Source organism: Marmota flaviventris, chromosome 10 (assembly GCF_047511675.1).
Source record: "Marmota flaviventris isolate mMarFla1 chromosome 10, mMarFla1.hap1, whole genome shotgun sequence".
Taxonomy (NCBI): domain Eukaryota; kingdom Metazoa; phylum Chordata; class Mammalia; order Rodentia; family Sciuridae; genus Marmota; species Marmota flaviventris.
The window spans coordinates 61352971-61369314 of NC_092507.1; the positions used below are offsets into that span (position 1 = coordinate 61352971).

Sequence of the window (16344 nt, forward strand, 5' to 3'; positions counted from 1 at the left end):
TCTTCATTTTAGAGTCCAGGATTTCCACACATATTTAAAATATAGGGAAGAGTACACAAGAACCAAACTAGTGAAATTAATAGACATAAGAATTTTGCCTTCCCTCTTTGGTTCATTGATTTAGAGAATTTACTTTTGGAGCTACTATTAAATTGAAATATAGGAATTTTAGTAGAGAACAAAAGCCAGGAAGTAAAAGATCAAGGTTTTCAGGATTATAAACTATGCCTAGACAAGATCTTTATAGTTATTTAATCATAGAACCCAGGTAGATCAAATAAATTTGGAGACTACCAGGTTTTTTAAGAAAATGTATTACCAAATAAAGTCCATTCCAAAAATAGCTGTGTTTCCTGGTTTGTTTTGTTTTTGTTGTTGTTGTTGTTGTTTTGGTACCAAGGATTGAACCCAGGGGTGCTTAACCACTGAGCCACATCCCCAGTCCTTTTTATATTTTATTTTGAGACAGGGTCTCCCTAAGTTGCTTAGCACCTCTCTAAGTTGCTGAGACTGGCTTCAAATTCACTGTCCTTGTGCCTCAGACTCCCAAGCCATTAGGTGTTTCCTATATTTTTCTAAAGCAATCCAGAAGTCCCAAAATCTCTTAAGGCTATGAAACTGTGCAACACCCAAGAACAAATTTGCTAATGTCTAATTCTAATGTGGAGATAAATAATAATAGGTAAAATGTTTCAAATGGAACATGTAGGAGATGATCCAAATGTTACAATGATTCTATTTTAAAAGAAAGAAGTGTTCATCATTCCTATCGGATAGATTTGGTAATTATTATGGAAGAGTGGTAGTTATTCCCACTATCTTCCTTTTCAAAGGGGAGTTTTTATTGTGGTTATCCAGTTTCTATGTCATCTTATATGCTGGGTATATAGAAGGTGGACACTTTATACTTTAACTTGTAGATTGCTAGACCATAAGGTATTACATCTCACTTTAGTGAGTAAGACTGGATAATCTATTAGTATACCAATTCAAATTTAATTTTGGCTACATGTAGTGACATATTCAAGTGTTATGGTTTAGACAGGAGGTATCCCCCAAAAGTTCATGTGTATGATAATGAAAGAAGGTTTAGAGGTAAAATGATTACTTCATGAGAACTTTAACCTAATCAGTGGATTAATCCACTGATATGGATTAACTTGGAGTGTAATTAGGCAGGTAGGTTATGGCTGAAGGAAGTAGGGCACTGGAAATATGCCTTTGAGGTTTATATTTTGTTGCTGATGAACAGAGCTCTCCTTCTGCTTCATTTTTATCATGTTTAAGCTGCTTTCCTCTAACACACCCTGATGTTCTGCCTCACCTCTGGCCCAGAGAAGGGAGTTGGCCATATGTGAAATGAGACCTCTGAAACCATGAGACTTAAATAAACTTTTCCCCTTCTATATTGTTATTGTCAAGTCTCTTGGTCACACACACACACACACAAAAAGTAAAAAAAATAAAAAAATAACCAACTGAGTAAAACACCAAGATGGAAGTCCATTTCTATTTCACATGAACATCCAATTGTAAGAAGTCTAGGACTAGTAGGACAATCTCACAATCATCTTTAATCAGGGTATTTCCAGCTGTTCACCACCCTAAGTGTGGCTTTCATTCTATTATAGTCTAAAAGTTCTGGCCATGGCATGCCAGCAACAGGATGGAGGAAGGCAAAAGAAGAGAGAAAAGGCTTTACCAATTGTCTTTTAGGAAAACTTCCCCAAGTCTGCAAAACAATACGTTCATTGATGACATGATATGGTATGCAATAATAAAGGCTGCTGTGATGTCTATATCATAAAATCTAGAAACTTGTGAAATGTCACATTTTATGTTAAGTTTTTTTTTGGGGGGGCAGGGTGGTTTCAGAAGGTACCATTAATTATTGACTGAAACACAAACATATTTTCTTACATATATGGAAGTTAGGTTTAACATTAAAATTCTGGCTAATAGAACTTTGGTGAAGGTTGTTACTGGCTTGTAGATGGCAACCTTATTATTGTGTACACATAGAGCAGGATAGTGGGGATTCCCTATTGTCAGTTTTTGTAAGAATGCTAATGTCATCAGATCAGAACCCCATTCTTATGACCTAATTTAATCTTTATTACTCCTTTTTTTTTTTTTTAAGCAGCAAAGAGGTGATTATTGCAAGCTAGCTCAGTCCTCGTGCACACAGCAACTGGTGACGCTGAGAGGCCCCAAGCCCAGGGTTTGCAGCAACTTTATATACTCTTTGGGGAAGGCAGGGACTTCACATACATCATAGCATCTCTTAGCAAATCATCACACACCACGCGAAAATAATAAAACAACTCTAAAACATGATTAGCAAATGCACTGGCAGGAACAAGTTGGGTAAGTGTGATTGGCTAGTACAAGAGGGGGATTCTTTTGAACAGATTGGTTTAAGCCACAAGGGGAGTATGTGCTGAACTACATGGTTTCCCAACATGTTGTCAACCACCATGAACTACTGGGAGGGTGATCTGGCATCCAAGGTATTTTCCCTATCTCATGCTGATTGGTGGTTGCTAGGTGGTTGCTATGGGTCCCCACCTACCCTGACTGAGTCAGGGATGCTTAGTGCCGAAGATTTCTCCTCTCCTATTATTTGTAGATAAACAACTAAGCAGGGTGGGTATGTGCCTAGGAGTGCTCTGTGTGTCTTTCCAAGGACAAGGGTCATGCCCCCTTCCTTGGAAAGGCTTTGCTCTGAGGTAGAGACTGGTTTCTCATTCCCCCCTTTGTCTGAAAACTTGGGAACCAATCATGGTTCCCTCAGCTGGGGGTCTATTTAGGCTCTACATCCTGGTAGAGTAAACAGTAACCCTTAGGGGACAGTCTTCAACTTCTCAGATTCACTCAAAATTGGCCTCCAAGATCCAACCTGACTTGATTTACCTACTACACTGTCTATCTATTTCTGGCTTCATTCCTCCTCTAATTTTAGGAACTCCTTATTGCTGTAAGGAGAAGGAGCGATGGCTCATTCTGGCTGCTTCAGAGCTGAGAGGGGGCATTGAATGTGAGGGGGCTCGACAAGGACAACATAGGGGATGACGTCAAGGGTGACTTGGCAGACATGAGTTCCCTTTTAGAAGTCAGTTCAGTTTGAAGTCTGGTTGGGGAGGAACAGGTTGTAAAGTCATCTGGGGATGAGTGCTTCTATGAGAGAAACAAAAACCATGAGTACTAAATAAATGTTGCAGCAGCTGGAACATGTCACTGTATAATAAACGTTTCCTCACCAGGATTTAACATACCCAGTTATCAGGACTGTAAACATAACATTTAACTTTTAGTGTTACAGATGTACTTTCCCATAGGATACATTTGTGTCCAAAAGTTGGTTTTTGTCAAGATTACTAGGATCTCAAACAGGGGATATAATGTATAACTCTGCCAAAGTTCAAGGTAGCTATTACACGAACTAAATATGTTTTTACTCTTATTAATTTTATTTTGTAGTTTTCTTATAAATGGTCTAAAGATTGTCTGTTAATGTTTTGCAGAAGTACTGCTTTAAGAATACACAACCTGGGTTAACTGAAGATAATGAGTTATCACCTACAGGATAGAGAGATAGACATTAAAGCCCAGTACTCTTAATATAAGGCTGTTGAAATTTATTTGCTGGATGTTTAAGATTAAGAATTAAAATTAAAGTTAAATTAAAAGGACCAAGAAAACCAATATTTGGCTCTTGCCCTCTGAGTCAGTCTGAATCCAGGAAACAGGGGACTTCTCTAAAGAGCTTTGTAACTCTGGGCCACATAACCTCCCCATCAGGGAGATTAATGAGACCATTGGAGAACAGAAAGCCAATCAGTGCATTTGCTATGAAGAGGAGGGTCATCGGAGAAGGGAGACATCCCTGATGCTTCCAAGGGAAGCCACATGGTCAAGCAAGACCTGGACCCATCCTAGCGCAAATGGCACTAGCCGAACTGAGAAGCTTCTTCAAAGTTCCCCCAGGATTCCCATGGAAACTCAGCTAACTATTAACAATAGATAGAAATGAAAGTCAGTTTGACTGCTTCATCTTAGCAAAGACAGTTAAAACCAAAACACAGTTATTTCTGGGCATTTTAAATAATAATAATAGTTAAATGTAACTTAAGGTATACACCTTGTGTTAGCCCACAAGAATAAGTAAGACTGGAGGCTATAAAAGAGATTCTTAGGAAGGAATGCCTGATAAATATCAAAAGAAACTATCAAGAGGAACAGCCAGGGTAATTTTAGTTTAAGGCCTACAGATATTCCTAACCTACACAGGTAGGCTTGGTGTTTGCTAGTATGATTATGCAGCCCTAAGTAACAGAATTAAAGGTTTCCCTATTAGACACAGAGGTCATACTAGTAAAAGGATTTTGCAAGATCAGATGACATAAAATTATTAAACTGTATCTTAATTACTTCTTTAGATAACTGATCTCCAAATATATCTACACTGGAAGTTGGGGCTTAATATATGAAATGCATGGGAATACAAATATTCAAGCCCTAGCACCTTGTATGGCACAAAAAACTTTGAGAGTGTGATTAATGACCTACGAAGTTTTTAAATGAAATGCATGAAATATAAATTAAAATCTCTCCCTAAAACACCTGTGGTCCTTGAGATGGGTTAATTATTGGGATGGGTCAAATCTAATAACAGAAGTCCTTATAAAATGGAAAGAGGTCATTTAAAAAGAAGTAGAAAATGGGATAATAGAAATGAAAAGTAGAGTGATATGAAGTAGGGATCATAAGACACAGAAGGCAGACAACTTCCAGAAGCTAAATAGGCAAGAAAACAGAGTTCTCTCCTGGAGCCTCTGGAAGGACAGCCTTCTCAACATCTTGATTCAATAGCAGAAAGAGTGAAGAACTCTGACAACATTATGATGAATAGTTGCTATACTGGTAAGCATTATTTATCTCCTTTTATAAAAGAGAGAAAAACAATCTGTTTTGTGTAAATCAATACCAATCAGGGTAATAATTCCCAGTCCTAATCAATGCACTCCCATTTATTTTGTATTTCTAACAGAACTATTCATTTTTATTTTCAGTTATTTTTAGATATATATCCATGAAATGTATAACAGAGTTCTGTCTTTAAAATATAACATTGGTGCAATTATTTAAAGGTGTATTGTTGTGAAGTATTTTAACTAAGAGAAATAGAAGATACTTGTTAAATGCATGATGGCCATATGCATTTCATGAGCAACTGACACCAAACACAGGTCTCCTAGCCAATGAAAAAGGACTCTTCTTTGTGTAGACAGCATATTCAACATTGAATATTTTTGTACAGTAAAATGTAGCCATGTATAAATACACCAGAGTTACATGAGGCACAGCAAATAAAAAATATACAAGTACATTTAGGTCATTATCTTTAACTGATATATTTGTACAAACTATACCTAATTTAACTGTTGCTTTATCATTATAGAGTTATGAGTTACATTTAAAAAGATAGTAGCTAGTGGAGTAGAGGTTTAGTAGAAGTTCTCAAAATTTTTGGTCACCAGACTCCTCTATTCTCTCAAGAGTTGAAAGGCTACAAAACATTGTGTGTTTTATTATTTCAATATGAATCATATTGGAAATTTAAAATATAAAATGTTTTAAATATTTATTAATTTATTTTAAATAACAATAATAAATGCATTCGATATTCACATAAATTGCATCTTTATAAAATAACAACATTTCAAAAACAATGAGAAGAGTGGTGGGATTATTCTACATTTTTCAGAATCTATTTAGTGTCTAGCTTAATAAATGACAGATATTTTCATATCTGTATATGTGCTCAATCTCTTATATCACATATCATGTAGTCTCTAGAAAAACTTCATGACATGCTCATGAGAAAATGAGAATGGCAATTATCAAGAATACAAGTAATAATAAATGTTAGTGAGGATGTAGGGGAAAAGATTCACTCATACATTGCTGATGGGACTACCAATTGTTGCAACCACTCTGGAAAGCAGTATGGATATTACTTAGAGAACTTGGAATGAAACCACCATTTGAGCCAGTTATCCCACTCCTTGGCCAGTTATCCCACTCCACCCAAAGGACTTAAAATCAGCATACTACAGTGCCTCAGTCACATCAATATTTATAGTAGCTCCATTCACAATAGCTCTCTAAGGAACCAGCCTAAGTTCCCTTCAACAGATGAATGGATAAAGAAAATGTGGTACATACACACAACAAAATATTACTTAGCCATAAAGAATAAAACTATGACATTTATTTGTAAACGGATGGTACCGGAGATTTTCAGTACCAAAATGCTAAGTGAAATGAGCCCATTTCAAAAAACCCAAGGCCACATGTTCTCTGTGATACATGGATGCTAACATATAATAAGTGTGGGGGAGGGAAGAATAGAAGTTTATTGTATTAGACAAAGGGGAATGAAGACAAGGAAGGTAGGATGGGAATAGGAAAGACAGTAGAATGAATCAGACTTAATTTTCCTTTGTTTCTGTATGGATACACAAGCAGTGAAACTTCACATCATGTACAACCACCAGAATGGGATCCTAATTAGTGTAAGTTATATTCCATGTATGTAAAATATGTCAAAATATACTCTACTGTCATGTACCTCTAAAAAGAACCAACTTTTTTAAAAAGAAAGTATGATTTTGGAAAAGGAAGAGAAAAATATTCACTTTCTAATGCATACTTTGAAAATAGAGCAGAATCAACTGAAAATAATTTTATTCATAAGTTACCAATTAGAAAAGCTGATATACTTTTTCATTAAAAAACTAGCCTGAAATTTTAATTCAAAATATTTTAAATTCTCAACAAAGATCAAAATCATTTGTAGTAATACTATATATACAGACACTATGTCAATCATACTAGACATCATAGTGAAATCCAAAGAATAAATCAGTGAATGGAAGTACATATATATCGTTATTCTTATTTAGATGATCCAATTTGTCATTATTATTACATGAAGTTTTTAAACATAATGCCACTAAAATTCAAATATTTATTATACTAATTGAATTTAAATTTTATTTGAAGGTATAGAGTACAAGAGTAGCCAATAATAATGAAGTGACTAGCCTTATCAAAAATTAACATCATAAAACTAGAATATTAAAATGATGCTGTTTTCAACTAAATATAAGAATATCTTAAGTGATAAAGGTATTATTTAAAATACATGGAAGAACAAGTGATGTTGGCATAATGTAATTACTGTATACAAAAATATACAGTTTTATCCTTAGCACAATCCAAAATTAAAATAACTTTCAAATAGAATAAGGATTTAAAATTAAAAATAAAAACAGAAAAGTGTTAGAATAAAAGACTTCATCTTTTACTAATCCTAAGGTTAGGAAGGACTTTTAAAATCATTATATAAAATAAAGAAACCAACATACTCAGTGACTTGATCTTATTAAAATTAAAATTTTCTGAATAGCAAAAGACACCTACGATGAAGACAAATTTAGCTGAAATTATCCTTTCCAAATTAAGTGGAATAAAACCCTACATAGCAACTCCACATTAATAGACCAATGAAAAAAAGTTTATAAATGAATGAAGAAACAGACAAAGACTAATCACAAAGGAAGAAATAAAAATGAGCAATACAAAAAAATTACCTTCACTAGTGTTAAGTATGCTATGAGTTTAATCTTCATGCTCCTGGTAAAAATCATTTGGTTTGTTAGTTTAGTCATTTCCAAAGGAAGTATATAATCAAATATATTTAAGTTTTAGAAATACTTGTTTAAATCTTAGAACTATTTAAAAATTGAACTGTGAAAAAAGAGGGAAAAGAAAATGACCCCTGAGATTTTAAATGGACAATTAATTGTTGGGTAATAGTGGAAGTAAACAATATAGTAATAGGAAAGGGTTTATTAGAAAAAGAGCCTATAACAAATTTAGTTCATTTCTATTGATGGATAAGGGGAATAAAAATGAGAAATATCTGGAAATATGTAATAAGTGTATGGTTTCAGAAGTATAGAATGAAGACCATCAGAATGCCAGAAAATCTGTCTTTAAATAAGAAAGAGTAAGTTTAGGGTATGAAGTCTGGAAAATGAGGTAAATAAGAATAAAAATGTATTTATGTGAGCCATTTGTTTACTTGATATAAAATTAGCCATCCCCTTCCAGTTAGTTGCACCAAAAAAGAGAAAAACATTGAGTACTGACGGGAACTAAGTTAAAGAGGATCAGGTAGTTTTCTACCCTCTCCATGCTGAATTCAGGCAAGAATATTGTTACAGTTCATGGACACAGTGCCTTTACACACAGAACAAATGATTACTTTCAAGTTGTATGCTTATCAAAGGTCTAGGACTACTCTGCCAGTGTTTCCTAACACGTTCCAGAAGACCAAGGAATGCAGATATGTAAGTGTTCTGTGTGAAACATAGCTCAAAATCAGTTATGAAATATCAATAATATTTTCAAGGAGAGAACACTCCTGTGTATAAAGCATGCAAAAAAATCAAGTAGCATGCTCTGAAATAATGAGCTTCTATTTTACAGGGAGGGGCATAAGAAACTTAATATGAACTTTACAATTTCACAGAGTATACTATCAACTGGAGTAAAGTAATACCATTGCCACTGAGTACCAATGTGAAAAAGGGTTTTAGTGAAATATATTTGCCTTTTGAACTTGTGTTATTAATGAAAGGATAACTTTTAAGAGATTTAAGGATTTATGAACATTCCTGTGCTATACATCTAAAATACAAGTTCTTATTTATTTGAAATTAAAGTATTGGTATTCTGGACATTTTGCAGTCACTTTTTATGATGGTAATGTAATGGAAATATTTGTAATCTCCCTCTACTCAGGAATAAGTCCATGTATGAAGGACTTTATCACAAACACACTAGAAATTTAAAAATTAGCTGGGTGTGGTGGCCCATGCCTATAATACCCATGGTTCAGGAGGCTGACGCAGGAGGATCACAAGTTCTAAGCCAGCCTCAGCAATTTAGCGAGGCCTAAGCAACTTATCAAGATCCTGTCTCAAAATAAAAAATAAAAAGGGTTGTTAATATGGCTCATTGGTTAAGTACCCTGGGTTCAATCCCCGGTACCAAAAAAAAAAAAGGAAAGTATAAAAAAAATTTACTCTAGTTAATTCCTCTATAATGTTGAGTCTTCATTTCTACCATTACCTAAAGTCCAAATCAAAACGAAGTCCTAAAGAGAGACAAGCACAAACTTTGGTGTCAAAGACTTGTAGTCAAAAGCAAGCTATATCACTTAACTGTGACTTTTTAAAAGTCAATTGACATTGCTGAGCTTTAGTTTCTTTATTCATAAGATTAGATAAAAATATATCACATTGTTGTGGATAATAAACTGCACACCACATGCACAAGACCTTTTAGCACAGTTCCTTGTACATAGTAGGCATTCAACTAATGTAAGTAAATTTCTAACTATTTCCATTTAACCTCAAAGCAAGTTGTGATTTATTATAAAACATTAAATGAATATACTATACTTTAATAACCTAAACATTTCTTTTTTGCTTTCATCTGAGTTTTATGTCACTATTATTATTTCAATAATTAAATAGATTAATATATTAAAGCACATATTATTAAATAATGATGATGTTATTAATGTAGTATATTATAATGCAGTAATTAATTATATGAATTTTCTCATAGTATAAATAATAATATTAACAATATAATGGAAGATATTTAAGATTCAAGAAATTTTTACTAATGCTTCATAATTTAGGACTCTACTATCATAAGGAAAAATATCTCAAAATAATAAACTAACTATACTTACATGTTTCCAATGGGTAAATTCTTCTTTTATATTAGTTTCATCCTTGAAAATGATATCCTTTGGAAACCCGTCCTCAGATCCTTTGGTTATGTAAACCCATTTTGCCTCATAGTCTCTAAAAATTTTTTCTTGGTGTCTTTTACACAAGAAGAAAGGACTTATTATAAAGGAAGAAAAAAATCCATTAGGTTTTTGCCAGAAAAAAGGTAAAAATTACTCATAAATTTACTACATCTTAGATAGTATGCTGATAAATTCAATGAAATATTTGTTTTTCCTTAATACTATATCATTCTATGTAGGGACTGAGGATGTGTTTGTCAATATTCATCAAGGGATGAATGTGTATGAGAAATTTCTGCTACTTTGAATGTACAAATGATTTTGTACTTATATAAGTCTATGATTTTTAAAATATAATGGCAGGAAGAACACAACTAAACTATCAATAGGAATATAAGACACTAAGTGTGAAGTTGGATTTTTCTTCTCCAGTAAAGAAGTGCTGTAAGTACTTACTACATCACAAAAATTATATTTGTACTACATTATACATACTAGTACTCTTGATCTGTACTAGCCAACACAATGTAATTCTAAATTTACTGCTGTACAGCCTAAAAAACAATAAAAATAAATAAGTGAGGTTAATTTTGATACTATACTTTACCACAATGTGTCCAAAATATTACCCAATGAATAAAATTTACAAACTAAAACCATACTTAATGGTAAAAACTGAATGTTTTACCCTCTAAGATCAAAAACAAAGGAGGGATATTCCCTCTCATCACAATGAATATTTCACTAGAACTAGTGCCTAGTCAAGTAAGGCAACAGAAAGAAACACACAGAATGACTCATCTTTGAATACAGGTGCAAAATTTTTGAATATTAGAAAAAAGAATCCATGAAAGTAAGCAAAGTATAAGAACACTGTACTCATGCATTTCATAACTCATTGTATCAACAAATTGATGGAGAAAAAATGTAAGGTTATATAAATAGATGCAGAAAAAGCATTAGACAAAATTTTTTTCAGGAATCTTTATTTAACAGTCTTTGTAAGAAAGGATCAACTTAAACCACACCCATACCATAGAAACAGCTTACCAAATATCAATAACATCCACTCAATGTGACAAAACAGCAAAGTTATGTAAATTCAAATGATGAACCAGGTAAATTTATTGTTACCATTATTCCTTTTTAAAATTAATTTACCATTATTCCTTAATAGCAGAAGTACAACAAAAATTACCTAAGAGAAGCAAGTCCTACTTCTCATATGTCTTAAGTGGGCACCATTTCTTAACTCAAACTACTTTCATTGGTGACCCATAAAATAGGGTAAGATGTATTAAGAGAATAAAATTTTTAATGATTTAAACAAAACAGAAGTTTACTTCTCTCATAAACTGTATAGGTTTATGGGGTAGCCCGGTCTCATGAACTCATTCAATCTCATAAACTCATTCAAGGACACTGTCATTGGTATTCCAGCTCAATACAAAGGGAACACATAAAAACAAGTGAAACATAATAACCATTTAAGCAAGTAAAGCAGAAATTGTACTCTTTACCCCTGCTCACTTGCAAATGTAACAAAAATGTAATCAGATAAACACATGTAACACTAGAGAAACTTTTAAGATAATATCTACAGTTCATTCAACTGACAAAAGGAAAGAAAATAATGGATTTTCAAGCAAAAAAATAGTATCCTGCAAATGTCCTATAAGTACTGGGTACTAACTGATTGTGCCACTGGAGCTCCAGTATCCTGCAAGTGTCCAAAATGTACTTTGTAAAGAAAACTAATAAGTAGAGACAGATCATGAAGAAATAAAACATTAAATATATATTAAGTGAATTACTTTTTACATAGGCTAATCTGAGATAATATTGCTAAGAAGAGACAATAGCATCTCAGGGAAACATTCTATCTAGAGCAAACATCTAGTGCAAAAGTCCGGGAAGGAGTATCCTTGGTGAGGCAAGACTGCACATGCATGTTTGAAGAACAGAAGGAAAGTCACTGAGATGGGAAATCATTGCAGAACTTTAAATAGAAAAGTGGCTTTGAAAAAGATCACAATGGGAAAAGGAGTTCTGGAATGGAGATATAAATAATTCTGTGGAAACTGTCCTTGATGAAACAACCATAACCAGTGCAAATTATTATTTTTTTTTTAATTTAAAGATGTCTGGAAATTCTCCAAAGAAAGTGCTGCAAAAGGAATAAATATTTATTCAAGAAAATCTATTCCCATTAATTTAATATTTTCATTTTCTTAATATTTTCAAAAAATATATCGAGTCTCATAACAATGAGAATCTGTACCATTTAAACCACAACTTGCTCTCTATTCTTCCCTTCTTTCTTTTCATCCCAGTTCAGCATAACAGAAGTTCTACTGTGAATAGGTACATGCTGGAACACAGAATCCCTCTTCCCTCAGGAAGCTCAAGTATCTCACCTAAAAGAGAAAGGCACCACATTTATCACATCTTTGCCCTAGTTCCATATTTCAGAGGTATTATCCCAGCCAGGCAAGAATGGCTGATGTCTGAAACTTTCTTTCCCCACTTCAGTTCCCACTCAGGACAAAAGCTCTAACCTAGGTGCAATACCTACAGAACACAGAAACTGGAAATCCATATGCAACAAAATGAAATTGAATCCCTATCTCTCACCATGCACAAAAGTTAACTCAAAATGGATCAAGGATCTAGGGATTAAACCAGAGACTCTGCATCTAATAAAAGAAAAAGTAGGCCCTAATCTCCATCACATGGGGCTAGGCACCAACTTCCTTAATAAGATACCTATAGCACAAGAATTAAAATCAAGAATCAACACATGGGATGGATTCAAACTAAAAAGTTTTTTCTCAGCAAAAGAAATAATATGTGAGGTGAATAGGGAGCCTATATCCTGGGAATAAATTTTTACCCCTCACACATCAGATAGAGCTCTAATCTCTAGGGTATATAAAGAGCTCAACAAGATAAGCACCACAAAAACAAATAATCCAATCAATAAATGGGCCAAGGACCTGAGCAGACACTTCTCAGAAGAGGATATAGAATCAATCAACAAATATACAAAAAAATGCTCATCATCTCTAGCAATCAGAGAAATGCAAATTAAAACTACTCTAAGATATCATCTCACTCCACTAAGAGTGGCAGCCATTATGAAGACAAACAAAAACAAGTGCTGGTGAGGATGTGGGGAAAAAGGTACACTCATACACTGCTGGTGGGACTGCAAATTGGTGCAGCCAATTTGAAAGCAGTATGGAAATTCCTTGGAAAACTGGGAATGGAACCACCATTTGACCCACCTATTCCTCTTCTCCGAATATACCCAAAGGACCTAAAAACAGCATATTACAGGGACACAGCCACATCAATGTTTAAAGCAGCACAATTCACAATAGCTAAACTGTGGAGCCAACTTAGATGTCCTTCAATGGATGAATGGACAAAAAAAATGTGGCATATATACACAATGGAATATTACTCAGCAATAAAAAAGAATAAGATCATGGCATTTGCAGGGAAATGGATGGCATTAGAGAAAATTATGCTAAGTGAACTTAGCCAATCCCAAAAAAACAAATGCTGAATGTCTTCTCTGATATAAGGGGTGGTGACTCAAAATGGGGTTGGGAGGGAGAGCAAGGGAGGAAGATTACCTCTAGATAGGGAATAGGGGTGGGAGGGAAAGGGAGGGAGAAGGGGAATAGCATGCATGGTGAAAGGAGACCCTCATCATTATACAAAATACATGTATGAAGATGTGAATTTGGTGTCAACATACCTTATATATAATCAGAGATATGATAAATTATTGTATAATGGTGTATTAATAATTGTAATGCAAATAAATAAATAAATAAATACATTTAAAAGAAAAAAAAAGAATTCAGAAACTTTGATTGCTCTTACCACAACTCACTTGTGGGGTGGAGAGTCACGTGGAATTGTCACAGTTCAGCACCTTGCTTATGAAAGAAAGGTGTTACTGAGAGAACTATGCCACTGACCCTCCCCCTGCTCTACACAAGTGGCACAAGGGTTCTACTCAGGAATAAATACAGCATATCTGGAGCCACTCTGACCTTACAAAGAGAACTGATTTTATGGAACAGAGTATCAGGGGAAGTTCAAGCCTAAGAGCAATATTAAAACAATGAAATTGTGCAATTAAGAGGAGGCTGGTGGCTCTATTAGAAGAGAAAGGAAACAGTTGACTAGTTTGAAGTTTACCAAAAAGAATCAGGGAAAGAGATAGCTAAGAAGAGCACTTCCAGGGTCAGAACAAACTGCAAAGACTGGCTTCAAAGTTACTTAGTAATGGGGCCCAATTTAGAATGTACCAAACTATAGAGCAATTTATGTCCCACAACAATGTCAGAAAAAATTGTGCAATAGAGTGGCAATTAGTGGAGGCTTACTCTGGGTATGGTAACAGAGGAGTACAGAGAATTTAACAGAGAAATCAGGGGAAAAAAAAAAAGACAAAGAAGGCCCTGCTAATCCCTGGAGTAAATGCACATGGCCAAACATGAACCCTCTAGTGAGCACTCTCAGAAGCTGCACAGTTCGGGAAATATACATTTCACTAAAATAAATGAGCCAAATCATTAAATTAATAAATAAATGAGCAACAAAAATCCTGGGTGGAGGTGCAGTATACTGGTTTGTTTAATTTATAATCTAAAATGTTCAGTTTTCAACCAAAAGTTATGAGACAGGCAAAGAAACAAAAAATGTAAATATAGACAAGACTAGGCAACCAAAACTGCCTATGAAAGAATCCAGATGACAAATTTAACAAAGACTGCAAAACAGATATTATGTTTTAAGAAAATGAAGCTTTAAGTTGTGGTGACAAAGCCTTTTTCGAATACAGACTATCATTAAAAACAAATATTAAAATAAGAGTCAAACAGAAATTCTACAACTGAAAACAAAAACAAAAACAAATGAAAATCCTAACTAAAGTAGTTCAATAGTAGATATAAATTGGAAGAAGAAAGTATTGGAAAACTTGAAAAGGCTGATGGAGATTATGAAATTTGAAAGAACAAAAAAAAAACCATTAAGACATATGAACCAACCCACAAACAGTTGTTGGACACTCTTAAGTTCACCAACAAGAGCAATGGGAATACAGAGGACAGAAATGATGGAAAAAGGTAGAGAAAATATAAGAAGAAATAATGATAAAATTTATGAAACTTGATGAAAAAATATTTATGTGCATATCCAAGAAACCAATGAACTCAGGATTTTTTTAAAGTCACATTCAACACATCATAATAAAACTATTGGGCTGGGGATGTGGCTCAAGCGGTAGCGCGCTCGCCTGGCATGCATGCGGCCCGGGTTCAATCCTCAGCACCACATACAAAGATGTTGTGTCTGCCGAAAACTAAAAAAAAAAATAAATATTAAAAAAATTTTCTCTCTCTCTCTCTCTCTTAAAAAAAGAAACATATTTCTTAAAAAAATAAAAAATAAAAATAAATAAATAAAACTATTGAAATATGAAGAGAAACAAAAAACATTGAAAACAGCAAAGGAAAAATTACTAGTCATATACATAGGAGTTGCCATGAGATTACTGACTTTTGATAAGGCACAAAGAGTCCAGGAGACAATAATATGACATAGTGAAAGGGCTGCATGGAAAAAAATCAAAGCCCAAACCAACAAGAACAACCTCAACCAGAATCTTCAATCTGGTAAAACTCTTTAAAAACTGAACACAAAATAAAAGTTTTTCCAAATCAATAAATACTGAGAAATTCACTTCTATCAGAGAAGCCTTATAAGAAATGTTAAAGGACGTTCTTTTAAAAGCTGAAAGAAATCACATTGGACATTAATTTGAATTGATGTGAAAATACTTGGTAAACATAATTATATAATTTCTAAATACTATAAATTCATATTTACTTTCTTCTATTAATTTAAAAAATTTATATACTTATATCTCTAATATCATATAAATATATTTGACAGTAACAGTATGAGAGACAGGTGATGGCAAAGCTAACTCAAATTTATAGAAATAAATGAAAAAAAAACCTAGAATGATAAATAGGATCATTAACATAACAAATTCTATGAGTATATATATTTTATTTTCGCTCTTCAAAAGGACATAAAATTTTATAAAGTGATAGTCATAATAATGAACTATTGAGTTTAAAACGTATAAATGTAATATATAACATTAACATATTAATGTTATAATATTAGTAGTACAAAACAGGGCAAAGAAATAATGCAAGTCTGAAAAAGGAAATGTCACAACAGACACTACAGAAATAGAAGGCTTTTCTTGGTTGGTAGACTTGTGATGGCGTCTTCTATTTCGCCACTTGAAATTGATCTGTTTAAATTGTGTATATCATCCTGATTCAATTTGGGTAAATTATATGACTCTAGAAATTTGATGGTGCCTTTGATATTTTCTATTTTATGTAGTA

The 16344-nt window shown here is 33.5% G+C and overlaps 1 protein-coding gene across 1 annotated transcript in view; it reads right to left on the reverse strand.

Annotated features, from left to right (window-relative positions):
* Positions 1-16344, reverse strand: part of Lrriq3 (leucine rich repeats and IQ motif containing 3) — a 176479-nt gene that overhangs the window by 84355 nt on the left and 75780 nt on the right. The window contains exon 5 of the mRNA XM_027950994.2: positions 9836-9992. Coding sequence (XP_027806795.2) covers positions 9836-9992 — 157 coding nt within the window. The remainder of the gene's footprint in view (positions 1-9835; positions 9993-16344) is intronic.